Source organism: Macrobrachium rosenbergii, chromosome 14 (assembly GCF_040412425.1).
Source record: "Macrobrachium rosenbergii isolate ZJJX-2024 chromosome 14, ASM4041242v1, whole genome shotgun sequence".
NCBI classification, from domain to species: domain Eukaryota; kingdom Metazoa; phylum Arthropoda; class Malacostraca; order Decapoda; family Palaemonidae; genus Macrobrachium; species Macrobrachium rosenbergii.
The window spans coordinates 2,315,509-2,331,419 of record NC_089754.1 but is presented as its reverse complement, the minus strand read 5'-3'; the positions used below and the strand labels follow the sequence as shown (position 1 = coordinate 2,331,419).

Sequence of the window (15,911 nt, the reverse complement as noted above, 5' to 3'; positions counted from 1 at the left end):
TTTGCATTGATCTGAGAAGTTTAGGTGATGGATTACCAGATGCTCTAAATACACACGATTTACAGCCTTCGCTGTTTTCTTGTAATAATTATATTTACATTAAGTTATGCGGACTATTACAATATATTACAAGTGGGAGGAAGTTTTTCTTGGAAACATTTTGACTGTAGTTTATCATGTTAATTTTCAATTGGCCATAGTTCCTGTACAAGTGACAGGGTTCATTTATGAATAGGGAAACACACATGGAATATAATTTTGGTTTGGCATTTTTCTCTTCTGTTGAAATTTTGCAGTAGTATCTGGAATTTTTATTCTTAAAACGCCTCTCCAATTTTGCCACGTACTGGTAACTTGGAATTGATTTTGTCTGAGGCAAGCAAAGGAAAAATGTCTACAGTAATTTTGGAGACAGAAGCATTCACTTCTTGTTAAAGGCTCTCTGAAAAAATCGCTGCCTGTTCCCCCTTGGCATATAATTTAAATCTGCAAAAGCCACAAGTCGCTAGTCTATGTCAGACCCAAACTCGTGTTTCCTCGAGAAAAAAAATGTGCTACAGGACCATTTAAAGGAACTGGGACTTGAAACTTATTCACTCCAGTCAGCATCTGAAGGCATAAAAGGACTATCTGGTTCTGGGATAAAAAAACTTTCATCGTGCACTTTATGTTTGAATTTTCAAAGATATCCCCCTCCTTGCTGCTACTGCATATAATTTAAATCTGCAAAAAAGCCACAAGTCGGCAGCCCAGTCTATGTCAGTTTGGGTCTCGTGTTTCCTCGAGAAATTAGAAAAAGCCTGGCAAGAAGTGAATGGGTGTCTCAAAATTACTGTAGACATTTTCCTTTGCTTGCCCTGGAATTCCATTACCAGACGTGGCAAAATTGAGAGGCGTTTTAAGAATAAAAATTCAGATACTTGTTACTGCAAAATTTCAACAGAAGGGAAAATGCAAACTTATATTCCATGTAGCATTCATCTGAACCCTGGTACATAAATGGCCAATTGAAAATTAACATGATAAACTATCAAAATAGTTCTCCCACTTGGGATAACTTTGTAAATATAATTATTACAAGAAAACTTTCGTGTGTATTTAGAGCATCTGGTAATCCATACCTAAACTTCTCAGATCAATGCAAAGGATTTCACATCAAATCTGACAGTTCTTTTCTTAAAATGGTGAGGAGAATGTTCTGGATTCTGGATTCGTTGCAGAGGTTGGTTCTCAATCAGGGGGGAATTCCCCCCTAGGGGAGAATTTCAGGGAGGAATTCCCCCCTAGGGGAGAGTTTCAGAGTTCTAGGGGGAGAATTGTCATCACAGATTGGCAGGCTCAAACTGGCTCTAGGACCACACAAAACACAGTGTGCATCGGTTCGCACTACTGAGAAGTGACGCTGGGTTTTCTCTTCGCTAGTTTGCGTGTGTTTTAGTATTTTGTTACATGTTATTTGGAATGCCCCTTTTGGGGCAGACCATTCTGGAAAGTGGGGGAGGAAATGATATTCTGACATATGGTGAACAGGTGCATTTACCATAAAAGGTTGAGGACCACTGGGTTAGAGAAACTTATTTATATGTGCTAACTCTGATCATATTCCCTTCTTATTCACTCAGATACGGGACTAGATTAAAACGCTATCACTTCCGGCATGTGTGCGTTGGGGTGTTGAGCAAAATCTTGTTGATAGTGGTACAGCTGTACAGGTAAATCTTCTACTGCCGTAAGTACTTAGATTACAGCTTTCTTTATGACCGCTTTTGCTTATCTGGTTGAGCGTTTGTCCCTCACTCCAGAGGCCTTCATTGTGATCTCAATTTGAGATGGGAATTTACTTCTAAATTTTGCATGCTAATGCGTCTTAATTTCAAAAATTGTGCCCCTGTTAGGTTAGGAAGCTGTGTAAAACTTGTTGGTATGTAGGCTGAATAGCCTGCCCAGATAACTCCTCAGGTACAATAAGTACTTAAATTACAATTTTCTTCATGGCTTTTATCATCTAGTTGGTAGTGACCGTGTCTCTTATTCAAGAGGTTTTGGGTTTCATCCCAGTATTAGTTACATTTTACTTATATTTTTAACGTCATTATGTGGCAAATATTCGTACCTGGGTTTCAGATGAAATGTTGAACGAGGTTATGTTGGCATTCCTTATTTTGAGAGACTTCAACTGAACATGTCCAGGGTCTCTTGGTAAATAAAAGACGCCTCCAACCCAATCTATTTCAACTTCCACAGCATCATTGTCGCCCTGCAAAAGTTTAAGGCACGTATTTAGATATCAAAGCACTGAAACACTTTCTAAACTTGATCACATGTATGAAATTTGCATTCTAAATTCCAAGGGAGACTCATGTCATAAATGAAGAAAAAGGATATTAATTCATGAAGTTATAATTCGCTATAATTGCAACCAAAGTCTGTAATTCCATTAAAGAGAATACAAAGAACAAACCTGAATATGACATCGGCTGAATGACGAAATGTCGGGGCACCTCAAGACAGGGACGGAGTTAGCAACGGGTACTTTAGAACATTTCTTCAAGTCCATTTTAGCTTCCACTATTTGGTTCAAGTGTATGTCATATTCTGGTGTCTCTGTCACCTGGATTTCTGATCCTGGTGGCTCTACAGTTGAAACTTGAACGCTGCCTCCATTTGATTCAGAATTGCTTTCAAACTTATTTTCCGGCAGCGAAGCACTTATAATTGGCACAGCAGTGTTACAAAGCCAGGCACAAATAACCAGTGATGCCTTTAAATGTAAGTGCATTGTTAGCACAAATAACTCTATTGCTCCTGAAAAACGAAAGGTTTCAATTACAGAACAGCAATATACGACCAAGAAGTAAATATTCCTGTTTTAAGAGAAGTGACTGCAAATATGAAGGAAACTGATAAAATCAAAGCTAAAAAATACAGTGAAAGAGAAGAGACAAATCAACAGTTACATAAATCGTAATTATCTTTTGCTGACAATGAAACTCTCGGATGCCTCATCATCGTTCGAGAAACTGAACTGTGAAAAATATCCATTATCCCATCAACGACAAAAGGGAACCTGTTGTAAGAGCAGTGAAAGAAAGCCCTCTTATATCCACAAATATGCACATCAAAAACTAAATCTCATTTGTTATTTAACGATACTTCACAGAAAATTTCCATAACGTATCGTAATCAAAAATAAATTTCATCCTGCTGTTTATGTGTATAATCTTTACTTGCCATCCTATGTAATTTTTCATGTAGTATGAGTAATATTGCATATATTAATGTGAAAGTAGTTGGCCGAGATAGAGAATGCATTTCTGTACATTTTAGATTTCAACATATCATTATTTTCAATATTAACATATATTTCGCCCATCAGAGGAGAGCTCTAGAAATAGTAAAAAGACAACGGCTACTGCCACATTCACAATTGCATTGCTTCATCGTGAATGAGTTTGACATGATCTGTTGAACCATTTACCTGCAAATATCTAGCACGTACTCTTGCGCTTCAGGAACACTCAAGACTGTTCCTTTCCAGTATCTCTTCCTCGATATTCACCTGGAATGTTTTGGAATTTTCTTATTTTCTCAAGACTTCTGCTTCATGTGCTCTGCTGCTATCCATTCTTTCCATTTGATTGACCCATCACTAAAAACTCTGGGCTACCCTTCCATCTAAGGTAAAATTTTTACCAATTCTCCTACGCATCTCAGCATTCCACACAGATTGCATTCCTTTCCAGCCGCAATGACAGATTAAGCATTTTTTTTATTTATTTGACTTCAACATCCCCTTTGCATAGTTCTACAGGCCTTCCAATGCTCCTCCAAACGTTTTACAGACCTTTATATCTTCAGAACCTTCACCTCTTCTGTACACCCTACCCTATCCTATTCCCTCCATTCACAATACCTATAGAAATCCAGCACTTCAATTCTTCCTCCATTCATATAAACATTCCTTCCATTTGCCTGTTTCTTTAGCATTTTTCCCTTCATCCAGGTATGCCACACACAGTATGGTCATCCACTGATCACACAGTTTCGCCACCAGCCTGTAGAACCTTACTTTTATCCCATCAGCTCCTGGTTTCTATGCATTCTTCAGCTTCCTCAGAAATCTCCTTACATCCTAAACAGTGGCTTGCACAATAATTTTAAAACTTAAATACTTCCACTCGTGTGCCATTCAGTTCTGTCTCTATTTTATCACGGAATATAACAAATTTTCAAAATGCTTGCACTATCAACAGTGGACTGTACTTTCACTAGACAGCCCCATTTCCACGAACCTCTTTCATTAGTTTCCTTTCTACTTTGCTTTCTAACCTTAAACAAACTGAGTACCACATCCAAACCATTTCAAACCACAAAGACTAGTATTTTATTTTTTCTTTGTTTCATTAACAAAATATTACTTGTCAAGTGACGGCGAATCCTGCATAGCAGTGCGAGAATGCAATTATTTTAATTTCTACGAACTCCGTAATAATGAAAGTGTGGTTGGCCTCGCGGGAAAGACTCATTTGCCATTTTGTGGGTATTTGATCCCACCAGGGATTTCCACGAATCTCGCCGTGTAGTCCTGTTGCTTTAGATACACACAGTATTTGCATTCAGGGCCGTCTAGGACAGCAATGTCTAGGACGTACTCCCACCAAGTTCATTTATGAAGCGTACGCTTCTTAGTATACGGACTGAGCAGACAGCTGAGGTTTGAAGGAGGCTCATCAGCCATTGAGGTTGTATTCCCTCGTACTAAAAGGGATGGAATATGATGCATTAAAATCCCAAGTCATTAACACCTCCTGGGGAAGCCATGTACAGGTAGCCCTTCTCAATGAAATTGGTTTTACAAATACAACACACATGCATATATATATATATATATATATATATATATATATATATATTTTTTGTTACATGATTAGTTTAATTCTTATTTCATTGGATTTATATCGTCTTGCTTTACCTAAGACCTATGTAATTCTGTCAATCAAGGCAAAAAATTAAGCTCTAAAGGACAGTTACTGAATAGATTAGGTTGCCAGCTGATACTAGTCTTACAAAATAGAGGTTTATTGCATAACCATATGGATTAATTCACCACACTTAGTGGAAAACTAGTTCAACAACAAAATAAAAGGAAATGGATTATTTACAGGAGCTAATAGCAGCTCAGAGGGAGAGAGCTGCGCACGTCCTGCTCGGAGGATATCTCACCTGAGAGTCACGATGGATGGGTGGCTATTGGCTGCTTGCTTCAGGCTCCTCCCACCAAACAGACTTTGGACTTGGACACAGATCTGACCTGAAAAGAACAATAAACTCACTAGTATGCAGGTCAAAGGAGAATAAGCTGTAGGAACAGTATCTCTAAGGTCTGTCCTAGCAAAACCTATCCCTTATTTATGGCCCTCTGAGCTAAAATTCCAACCTGTCAGACCAGTTGTCTCTTTAGTTTAAAAACAACACCTGGGTTTCTTGCCAAGCTCCCTCTCATGTGAGCAGCCGGCATTGTCTGTCTTTTACTTTAATAAAACTTAATTATTCTACTAAGAGGCAAGGAATGGAGGTCGAACAGTAAATATATATATATATATATATATATATATATATATATATATATATATATATATATATATATATATATATATATCTTCTTTCGACCTTAATAGTCCCACTGTTTAGCAAGGTCAGTCACTAGAGTCAACTTTCTCTATCTATTTCTATTTCTGGCATCTTCTTCCCCGAGTCCCACCTCACCCATACCCCTCCTCACCACATCCATTCATCTGATCTGCTGACGCCCAACACCCCTCCTCCCCACCAGTGGCATGTTCTTAGCTCTCTTGATTGGTTCCACCTCCTCTCTTCTTATTACATGGCCATAGTGTCTCAGATGAGCTTCCCTAGCCTTCACTTTTACATTACATATACCACATATTTCTTATATCTTGACTCTCCCTCCTTTCCAGTAGTGATATTCCAGCAATCCATCTCACCATCCTCATCTCAGTTCTTTCCAGCAGTCCCTCCTCTTAAGTGCCCAGGTTTCTGCCCCATGTACTAGTACGGGCCTGATGACTGTCTTATAATTCTTCATTTTGAGCTTTAATGGTCTTTTCTTGTCTACAACAACTCCAGTTACTTCTCTCCATTTTTGCCATGCTTCTTTCGCTCTCTGTCTCCCTGCGTTCTCAGTACCTTCCTCTTCTGTTGTTATTGATCCCAAATAGCTAAACTCATTGTTCTGCTCTAGCACTGTACCATCTTCCACTTGAATGTTTACTTCATGTCCTTCTCTACTACTAGTCGTTAGCTCTGTCTTTCCAATGTTCACTTTAAATCCTTTCCTTTCAGGGCTCCTTTCCATGCTAAAAACCTTTTTTTGCAGTTGTTCTCCTGCGTCTGCTATAATGATTAAATCATCAGCACACAACAGATCCACTGTTCATCGTTGTTCCTTAATTCTGGTGTCAGTTTGTCTATAACGACGAGGAACGAGAATGGACTCAGAGCTGATCCCTGATGGAGGCCCACCTCCACAGCGAATGTTTCAGTCTCCCCATATTTTGTTTGTGCAGTAGTTCTCGCACCCTCGTACATCACCTTCACTAACCTTACCAACTTCTCTGGTACTCCTCTCTTTCTCAAACACCAATAGACTTCTCATCTCAGTACCCTGTCATACGCCTTTTCAAGATCCACAAAACACAAGTAAACTTTCCTCTTTCCTTCTAGATACTTCTCTTGGACTTGTCTTACTATAAAAATAGCATCCGCTGTGCTCTTTCCTTTCATACCCAAACTACTTCTCATGTATATCTATCAGCTCTCTCAACCTTCCTTTTACTATTCTTCCTAGTATCTTGAATACATGCTCCAAAAGCTTTATTCCTCTGTAGTTCCAACAGTTTAACACGTCTCCTTTTTGTTTATACATTTTAATCATCCAACTATTGCTCCACATCCCAGATCTTTTCCAATAGTGTGTGCACCCACTCTTTGCCTAGATTTCCCAATGCTTTAATGATACACACACACACACACACACACATTATATATATATGCATGTGTGCCTGTATGTATGTATATATATACATACATACATAATATATATATATATATATATATATATATATATATATATATATATATATATATATATATATATATATATATATATATATAATATAATTATTTTACCTAGGAAATGCTTATCATGAGCCAGTTATAGACTCTAAATGAGTGATTTAGTTACTTGCTTCAATATTTTCCTAGTACCTGACTGCTGTTGACTCAGGAAATCATAAATGAAAAAGAAAAGGAGCAATATAAGTGAGCTGATGGCTCTTCTCACAAGGCAGCTGTAAGCAAACACTTTAGGGTAAGTTTAAGATTTTGTATATTTACATTAAATGAACAATCAGAGATGAAATGAACTAAGCAGGCCAGTAAGGCCTGAGAGATTATTTATAACTAGGAACACTTGAAGATATATATGTCGCTGTGACGATGCTGATAACAGGTGTCGTGGCTCACGATGGGCAAGGCACAATCAAGGGAGAATTCCACAGCTAATGATCCCTCTGTAAGTGGGGAGATTTATGAATTATAGGCCAGTAAGGACACAGTAATATATGCACACAAGGCGGTGCACGGAGGGTACCAAGGATGCCTTGAACACACAATTTTATGTAACTACTCAAACACTAGAATTTCCGTATAATTGCACTAACAAGGCGAGGACAATATGGGAATGCTGGCAACTAGATATGAAATAGGAAGTTTAGTACGAGACTTAAAACAGTGTGGCTGAATGAAAAGAACCTTTGCAACAGATCACTTTGCCTTATAGAAGAGGTGGCTTTAGCGTGGGGTAATGGCGATGGAGGAGGGCTAAAATGTTTCACTGGTAAGAATACTAAGCCCCTTACAAGATAGGGCCACGTGGTATGGGCATGGCATTCTGAAGGAGGAAAAAAAACAGAGGAAAATGTTAAAGGAAGAGAATAAAGTACAGGATTGTAAGGAAAAGAAACAGGAGAAGATTCGGGTATTCTCTTTCTGGATAGATGTGACAAAGAACTTCGTAGGATAAAAGGGTGGAACTGTGCCAGATTTGCCCTGGGACCAAGAGAGCTCAGCGGCTCTCTTTAAGCTACCTGATGTTACCTATGCCCGGGATTTTCTGCAGCGTATCTCTTTTAGGTTGATGGTTCTCCTAGGTAGGGGGATCAGTCAAACTGAGCCCAAGGAGGACATTGGAGTGCCACCTGTGTTGGCTTCTTTGGTGGCCAAAGCAGGGGCATTCGTTACAGGTTCTACCCTGAGTCATCGCAGTTCTGTGAGTTAAACGGCCATTTGAGACACAGCAGACTCCTTACTCATGGTTGCGTCAGCAGGGGACCGGGGAAGAGAGGAAGAGGTCTTGGTGGGCTTGACAGGCTCGCAGGTTACCATGAGCAGCTCAGGCATGGGTTGCAAGGGTGCACCTTCGGGTGGGCTTCTGCTGTGGTAGGAAGAATCCGTCTTTCTTACCGGCACTGGTTGAGGATCCAAACTGGGAGAAGAGAGGGGATCTGGATTGGGATCTCTTGCAGGGAGATCAGGTGCATGCTCTGGCGCTGGTGCTGAGGCAGGGTCAGGCACTATTATGTAATTTGGAATTTGCTTGTCGTTTGGGACAGATGGACCTTGGCACTGTCAGTGTACTCCAATGGCTCTGGCTGAGATTGTGAATCGAGTTTAGGATCTCCAGGAGGAAGATCTATTTGGTGCCTTGGCACTGGCACTGGGGCAGGGCCCGGCACCAGAATGGGATCTGGAATCGATTTTGATGGAGGTGGCCACTGCATATTGTATTCAGGTGGTACTGGCAGTGGAATTAATGCTGGCATTTGAGGTTTAATCATGCCTAATGAATGATTTGATGGGTTTGGACCCCTAGATTGCTATAACTTAGATGGGGACTGGAAGTCCTGTCCCAGGAGGATGTCATAACCCCCCAGGAATATAACTTGCTACTACAAGGTTGCAGATTTTGGATCTGTGAGCTCTTGTGACTCTCAACTGAACAGTAGGGAGTATCATTTTAAATTGATTGATACCCTCAATTGTGATGAGTTTATGTCGGCTAATCCTGGCTCCATAGGGAACTTTTTCCTTCCTTGTGAGGGAAATTTGTTCACTGGAGTCATCAAATGCCTTGACCGTCACATATATGGGACCCTCAGCTGGAGGGTCTAAGGACTTTGGATTTGTAATTGCCAAAGCAATGGCAAGGAGTACTTGATTTATTATTAGGGCATTTTGCCCATGTGGGTGAGTGGTCATAAACCTTACAAGCAGTGCAATAGATCTGGCTGTAATCTCTATGTGGCACTGCCCCTGTTGAGGGTGCAGGCTTGTTAGTTGGTAGATTCCTGGGAGAGGGTTTGAAAGGCACCGTGGTCAGTGCCTGGGGCTTCTTTTGGCACTGCTCTGTGGAATGTCCGGCTTTCTTGCAGAACCCACATACAATGGTCTTCTGTGAGTGCCCGTTCTTGGGTGGAGGGGTGCCAGAGGTGAAAGGAGGAGGGCAGATTTTGCGTCCCCATGAGCTAACATGGGTGTGATGGGTGTCCCACATGTCTGTGAGACGACAGCACTCTGCTAGGGTAGGGGGCACTTTTTCACAGACATGGGTGACTAGGGCAGAAGGGGAGTAGTATAAAAAATTTTCAGTCTTGAACCGCTTGAGGATGTCCTCGGCGGAGGGGACTTCCAGGGACTCTAGCCATTAAGAGAGGGCCGTATCTGATTGATATGCCCAGTTAGACCAGGTCTGTCCTCCTTCTTTTATCTGGCCTCTCCAGCCTTGTCTCCAGATTTTGGGGGTGATCTCATACATCTTTATGATAGCTTTGTTTGTGATGAACGAATTTTCATATGTTTGAATAGGACTCAGTTGTTCGTGATGAACGAATTTTAATATGTTTGAATAGGACTTAGATGTTTGTGATGAACAAATTTTAATATGTCTGAATAAGACTCAGTTGTTTGTGATGAACGAATTTTAATATGTCTCGAAAGACGTAATTTTTGGTTTGCCTCGTAGGATGTGATTTGTTTGATTTTTGTTTTCTTGTGATAAGGAATTTTTAGGGGAGTTCCAATGCGTGTTAGATTCAGGAACTCAGGGAGTGTCGCAACACTTGTGAAACAATAGCCCCAACAAAAAAGAACGTAGGGTAAACCTTAATAATGAAAAAAAGAATGTGTTGAGAGACACTGGGATACTGGCACAGAGGAGGCAAGGTGTACATACAGATGAAAATTGGTGGTTTAGAAATCAGCCGGTTTAGAAGTACACTTCTGTGTATGCTCATAGGAGAGATAAGTTTGTCATCGAGGGACGGATAATTTACAAAGATATATTAATTGTAAGTTGTGGTGATGAATGTGCGTATTTCGCCCACGATAATAAGAGCCTTTTCCTCCAACCTAATATAAGTACAGAACTTAATTCTACCATGCACAGGCATTGTTCACTCAAGTTCACATGCGTACGAAATTACATTACCCTTCTTGCACGTGCCCGGAAAGGTCTATGGACTCAGCTCGATACACGTGGGTTTGTTATGGTCTGGCTCAGTGACTGACAGTTCAAGGTCATCTGGTACGCACACCTGGCTCAGAAGACAATGGCCGGTGTGGGGATTTTCCTAAGATAACCACACGCTTATGAAAACATATGTTGCTTAAGGCATCTTTAGAGGAACCCAAATATAAAAATTTTTCTTAGGCTTTATGAAAATTAAACTTGGAACGACCTGAAAACCATGTGGTCACAGCAAACTTCAAAGATTAACACAAACACAAAACAATGACAAAAAAAAAAAAGGATTCCTTACGCTTATGAATGAAATAGCAGGCGATTATTGAATGGAAATGTTAAGAATGAAATAAATTTTTTATCAAATGTATTGCTTTATGGAGGAATGTATACAAATACAAATAGGAAGCACATTTATTTGCTCATGTGACCTGACAAGGTTTTACACCTTTTCTTAGATTTACTCTATAATGAAGAGTTATACATTTGCCTAACGAATTCCTAACCGCTACGACAGCAAGAGAGAGAGAGAGTAAAACTCCTAACTCCAGCGATATGAAAATCTGCCGGATGACCCACATGGGTTCTAACATGTGCCCAGCTAAAATTCCAAGACGACAAATTGTCTGGATAGCACAGGGAGGAAATACATGCACTATTTCCTTTTTACAACACTTCATAATTCACTTGCTTGCCCATGTGAAAAACATGCAAGCCTCATGCAGTGGCTGTCAATGGCTTTTGCAATGGATACTAACTCTCTCTTCTCGATAACTGGGTTGCATGCACGTGCCTAACGTTTCCCTGTTGATACATTCAGTCACAATTTCGACACTTCCTATCCTAACATAAAATAAAAATACACCACTGTACTCACTGTGTGAAACTCCTTGACCGTGCACTTGCGGATTTTACATTAAGGTTCATTTCTTGTCTTGCATCCAGCCTAGCTTTGCTAGTCACTGATACTGCAAGTTGCAACAGGGGCAAAGATTGTCTGCAACGTTGCAGGTTGTGTTCTAAGGCAAAGAGGTCGTGGTAGGGGCATGGTGCTCTGATGGAGGCGGGAATGCAAAGGTTGGATGGTGACTCGCTCGCATTCAGATGTGCTTCTAACTTCTCGTTCCTTCGGTCAAGCCTTATAAGGCCTCAGGTCAGGTCCTTACGATGCTTTCATTTAGTGTCATTCCTGTATGTGCGTGCATCATCTGAATCGGGGTCATGGCATGGTGAGCCAATTCCAGGTGTTTTCCTCTCTCTCTCTTGATCTACATTGCTGGCTCTATTCTGCCTTTGGCCAGGCTTAATCTCCTCACAGCATCGTGTCCTGAAACAAAGGCTCCCCACAGTCACATGTTCCAACAGAGAAAGTGGGTAGAGGTAAACAGAGTGCCATTAACAGGTTTTAAGGAGGGGGGCCAATATTCCTTTCACCCTCCCTTGCCAGGCAGTGCTAAAGCAATGCACTGTATTTTCACCTCTCAGCTTTGAATTGATCTTTGGGTAGCTTGGATGCTTAGGAAGATGTAGATTATATATATATATATATATATATATATATATATATATATATATATATATATGTATATGTATATATATAGAAGTTCTATACTCCATCAAGATAAAACCTTTGGCTAGAAATGTGGCTGTAACCTCCTCATTTTTGTGTTTTTAGTCTGCATTTTACTGGTTTGAATATTGATTAGTGTATTTGTTGTGCCTTTGTACCTCCCGTTTTTGTGGCTTAAATTTTGGTATTTTGCTTTACTTTACTTTATTCATTTATTTATTTTGATTAGCCATCTTTTAAGCGCATTTTTATAATTTTGTAGTAGTTTTGCTGTATTATTTTGAATTTTATTAGAAGAATTGTTGTCGTCATTTTAATTTTGTAGGTTGATAACGAGTGAGATTACTGCTCGAAACATGTGCCAATAAAGTTGTGTAGAATGTTGTTCCGGGTTTTGGCCGTGATTGGTGTCCTTACTGATGTGCAGATGGCGCTTCCCTGCTCGTGTATCCATTGTTATATATATATATATATATATATGTATATATATATATATATATATATATATATATATATATATATATATATATATATATATATATATATATATATATATATATATATATATATATATATATATATATATATATATATATATATATATATATATATATATGTATGTATGTATGTATGTATGTACATATGTATGTATGTATGTTCATATGTATGTATGTATATGAGGGTGAAGGACGACTTATCACCGCCGATGCAGTGCAAGTACAACTTAATGCCAGGACAACTCACCACCGGCCAACTCACCACCAGGACAACTCAGCGCCAGGACAACTCACCACCGGCCAACTCAACGCCAGGACAACTCAACGCCAGGACAACTCACCACCGGCCAACTCAACACCAGGACAACTCAACACCAAGACAACTCACCACCGGCCAACTCAACACCAGGACAACTCAACGCCAGGACAACTCACCACTGGCCAACTCAACACCAGGACAACTCACTGGCCAACAACGCAGGACAACTCACCACCGGCCAACTCAACACCAGGACAACGCCAGGACAATTCACCACCGGCCAACTCAACACCAGGACAACTCAATGCCAGGACAACTCACAATTCACCGCCAACTCAACACCAGGACAACTCAACACCAGGACAACTCACCACCGGCCAAGTCAACACCAGGACAACTCAACGCCAAGACAACTCACCAATGGCCAACTCAACACCAAGACAACTCACCACCGACCATGTCAACACCAGGACAACTCAACGCCAAGACAACTCACCACCGGCCAACTCAACACCAGGACAACTCACCACCGGCCAACTCAACGCCAGGACAACTCAACGCCAGGACAACTCAACACCAAGACAACTCAACGCCAGGACAACTCACCACCGGCCAAGTCAACACCAGGACAACTCAATGCCAAGACAATTCACCACCGGCCAACTCAACGCCAGGACAAATGAAATCAACTTATTAATTATCGGTTTAAATCACAGCTTTTGAAAACCGAATAAAAGTATTTTGTTAAGGATCAACTTTTAACACATACTTAAATTCTAATTTGCAAATTTATCGACAATTGTATGCGGTTCCTCTCCAATATTCACACACCTCTTCAAGGAGCCGCTCACCACAAGCCAAGTCAGCCCCGCGAGTTCCGCAACAACTGTTTGCTTGTCAAATTGTCAAAAGCTTTCGTCGAAATCATTTAGATCGCTTCAAGCGATTCGTAGAAAGAATTCGTGGCTTCATGTTGGTGGTGGCTGTCCTAGTGTGCACCCATGCGCAGGTAGGACGTGACGTCATCTCTAAAGCTCGGGCTCTGACTTCGGTGATAATAATATTCCCCATCGTGGAGATTCCCGAGGTGGCGTGAACTTGATATTAAGCGACATTTGTAGCTTCATGATTGTATATAAATCACGGTGTGATAATAAATTTCGTATATATATATATATTATATATATATATATATATATATATATATATATATATATATATATATATATATATATATATATATATATATATATATATATATATATATATATATATATATAATATTTATATATACTACAGAGATTAGTAAACTCAGTTTTATATATAAATTCATATATATGTAACTGAGCGTGAAATACGTAACATCAAGTTGCTCCTGACAACTGCCCAAGAATATTTCTATTCATAGAATTATAATTTTTCCTACTAATATATAACGGAACTGCAATATATATATATATATATATATATATATATATATATATATATATGTATGTATGTATTGTAGGTAATACAGCAAAATTGTAACCAGTAAACACACCTAGGTTACGTTAGGTTGGTATTTTTATGCCCTCTTAGTGCCCTGTCATTTCCTAACCGTTTTTCATGCAAAAACGGCTGGGACTGAAATCTTCCTTCGAAAAATTCTCGTCATTTCTGTCTAGTGTTTACGTGTTAAATATTAAGTGTTTTTTTTTTTTGTTAGTGTTTGTATGTCGCCCTTGAATCAGTTTTCGCATATATATATATATATATATATATATATATATATATATATAAAATAAAGATAAAATCCATATATAGGAAAAATCGGAAACACTGGAGTGCTGCGAGGCCTTTCGACACTATGTCCTTTACTTAGCAGACTTTATTTATACATTCATCACGTTCCATATTTTCGTGATTCAGTTATATATGTGTGTGTGTGTGTGTGTGTGTGTATATACATGTACATACATTCCAGTTCTGATATAATTCCCTGCTGTTAATAGAGAAAATGTGAGTTATTCTGTAAACTAGAAACACTTCTTGTTCTTGGGTAATTTTCCAGAGCCCAATTTTGTAATGTGTTAGAAATTTTCAAGAGCCCAATTTTGTAATGCGTTAGAGACACTCTTGCACAGATATTAATTATTATTAGTGCTGAACTGATTCGCGTATCTTAGCTGTAGACTAAATAAAACCTTTATATAATAATTATTCGCGTACCGCCTGCAAAATAAATAAGCTAAATAATCTGAACACCTCATTTTTCTTTAGTTTATAACTGGGTCATAATTGGTATCTATCTTTAATTTCGAATAACGAAAAGCCATGTTTTAATTAATAGTATGACATTGTATTCAAACAAAAATAAGTAAAAAATGCACCGAAGAATCGAGTTTCCTGTACAGCGTATAATGCTGTATAAAACTCTCAGCCACGGCCCATGAAGCTCTCAGCCGGCCGTGATGGCCTGCGTTGTTGCGGTGCCAGACGCACGATCATGACTAACTTAAGGTTAAACTTAAATAGAATAACTATTGAGAAGGCCAGAGGGCTGAAATTTGGTACGTATGATGATTGGAGGGTGGGTGATCAACATACCAATTTGCAGCCCTCTAGCCTCTTCAGTAATTTTTAAGAAATGAGGGCGGACACATTTCTACAATGCCAGTCCTTAGATAGCTAAATAAATATAAAATGCTTCGAGGTCAATATTCAAAATACATCGGAGTAAACCTTCGTTATAAAAAATCATTCTGCTAAACTGCTTTCGACCTAAAGGGATAAATTGGTCTTAAGACTCAGAACCTCCTTTGACTTTGACTTTCCTTCTGCATGCAAAGCGTCACCATCCGTTAACTTCTTGCAACATCTAAGGAAGGCGGGGGAAATTCCCCTTGAAAAAAACAAAGGAAAGAAAATGTGATGTTGCATTCAACGAACTTTTACATATGCGCGCGTGCGCGGTCCTACCACACGCTCATTCACACACACACACAT

General features: G+C 39.4%; 3 protein-coding genes across 8 annotated transcripts in view; 1 reads left to right on the top strand and 2 right to left on the bottom strand.

The window, feature by feature from the left end:
• LOC136845687 (toll-like receptor 4) overlaps positions 1-15,911 on the bottom strand; it is a 285,261-nt gene that overhangs the window by 78,046 nt on the left and 191,304 nt on the right. For all 6 annotated transcript variants that reach the window (XM_067115837.1, XM_067115833.1, XM_067115839.1 and 3 more), the window contains 3 exons: positions 5,224-5,311; positions 2,462-2,805; positions 2,114-2,257 (listed from right to left, as the gene is read on the bottom strand). In XM_067115837.1, coding sequence (XP_066971938.1) covers positions 2,114-2,257; positions 2,462-2,779 — 462 coding nt within the window. In that variant the 5' untranslated portion in view covers positions 2,780-2,805; positions 5,224-5,311. The remainder of the gene's footprint in view (positions 1-2,113; positions 2,258-2,461; positions 2,806-5,223; positions 5,312-15,911) is intronic.
• On the bottom strand, positions 8,356-9,634 carry LOC136845654 (nematocyst expressed protein 3-like). Its single transcript, XM_067115803.1, has 2 exons — positions 9,349-9,634; positions 8,356-8,654 (listed from the first exon to the last, which is right to left on the bottom strand). Exons 1-2 carry the CDS (start codon positions 9,632-9,634, stop codon positions 8,356-8,358), a joined length of 585 nt encoding a protein of 194 aa, XP_066971904.1.
• Positions 12,837-13,649, top strand: LOC136845652 (uncharacterized). Its single transcript, XM_067115802.1, has one exon. The coding sequence runs from the start codon at positions 12,837-12,839 to the stop codon at positions 13,647-13,649; it is 813 nt and encodes a 270-aa protein (XP_066971903.1).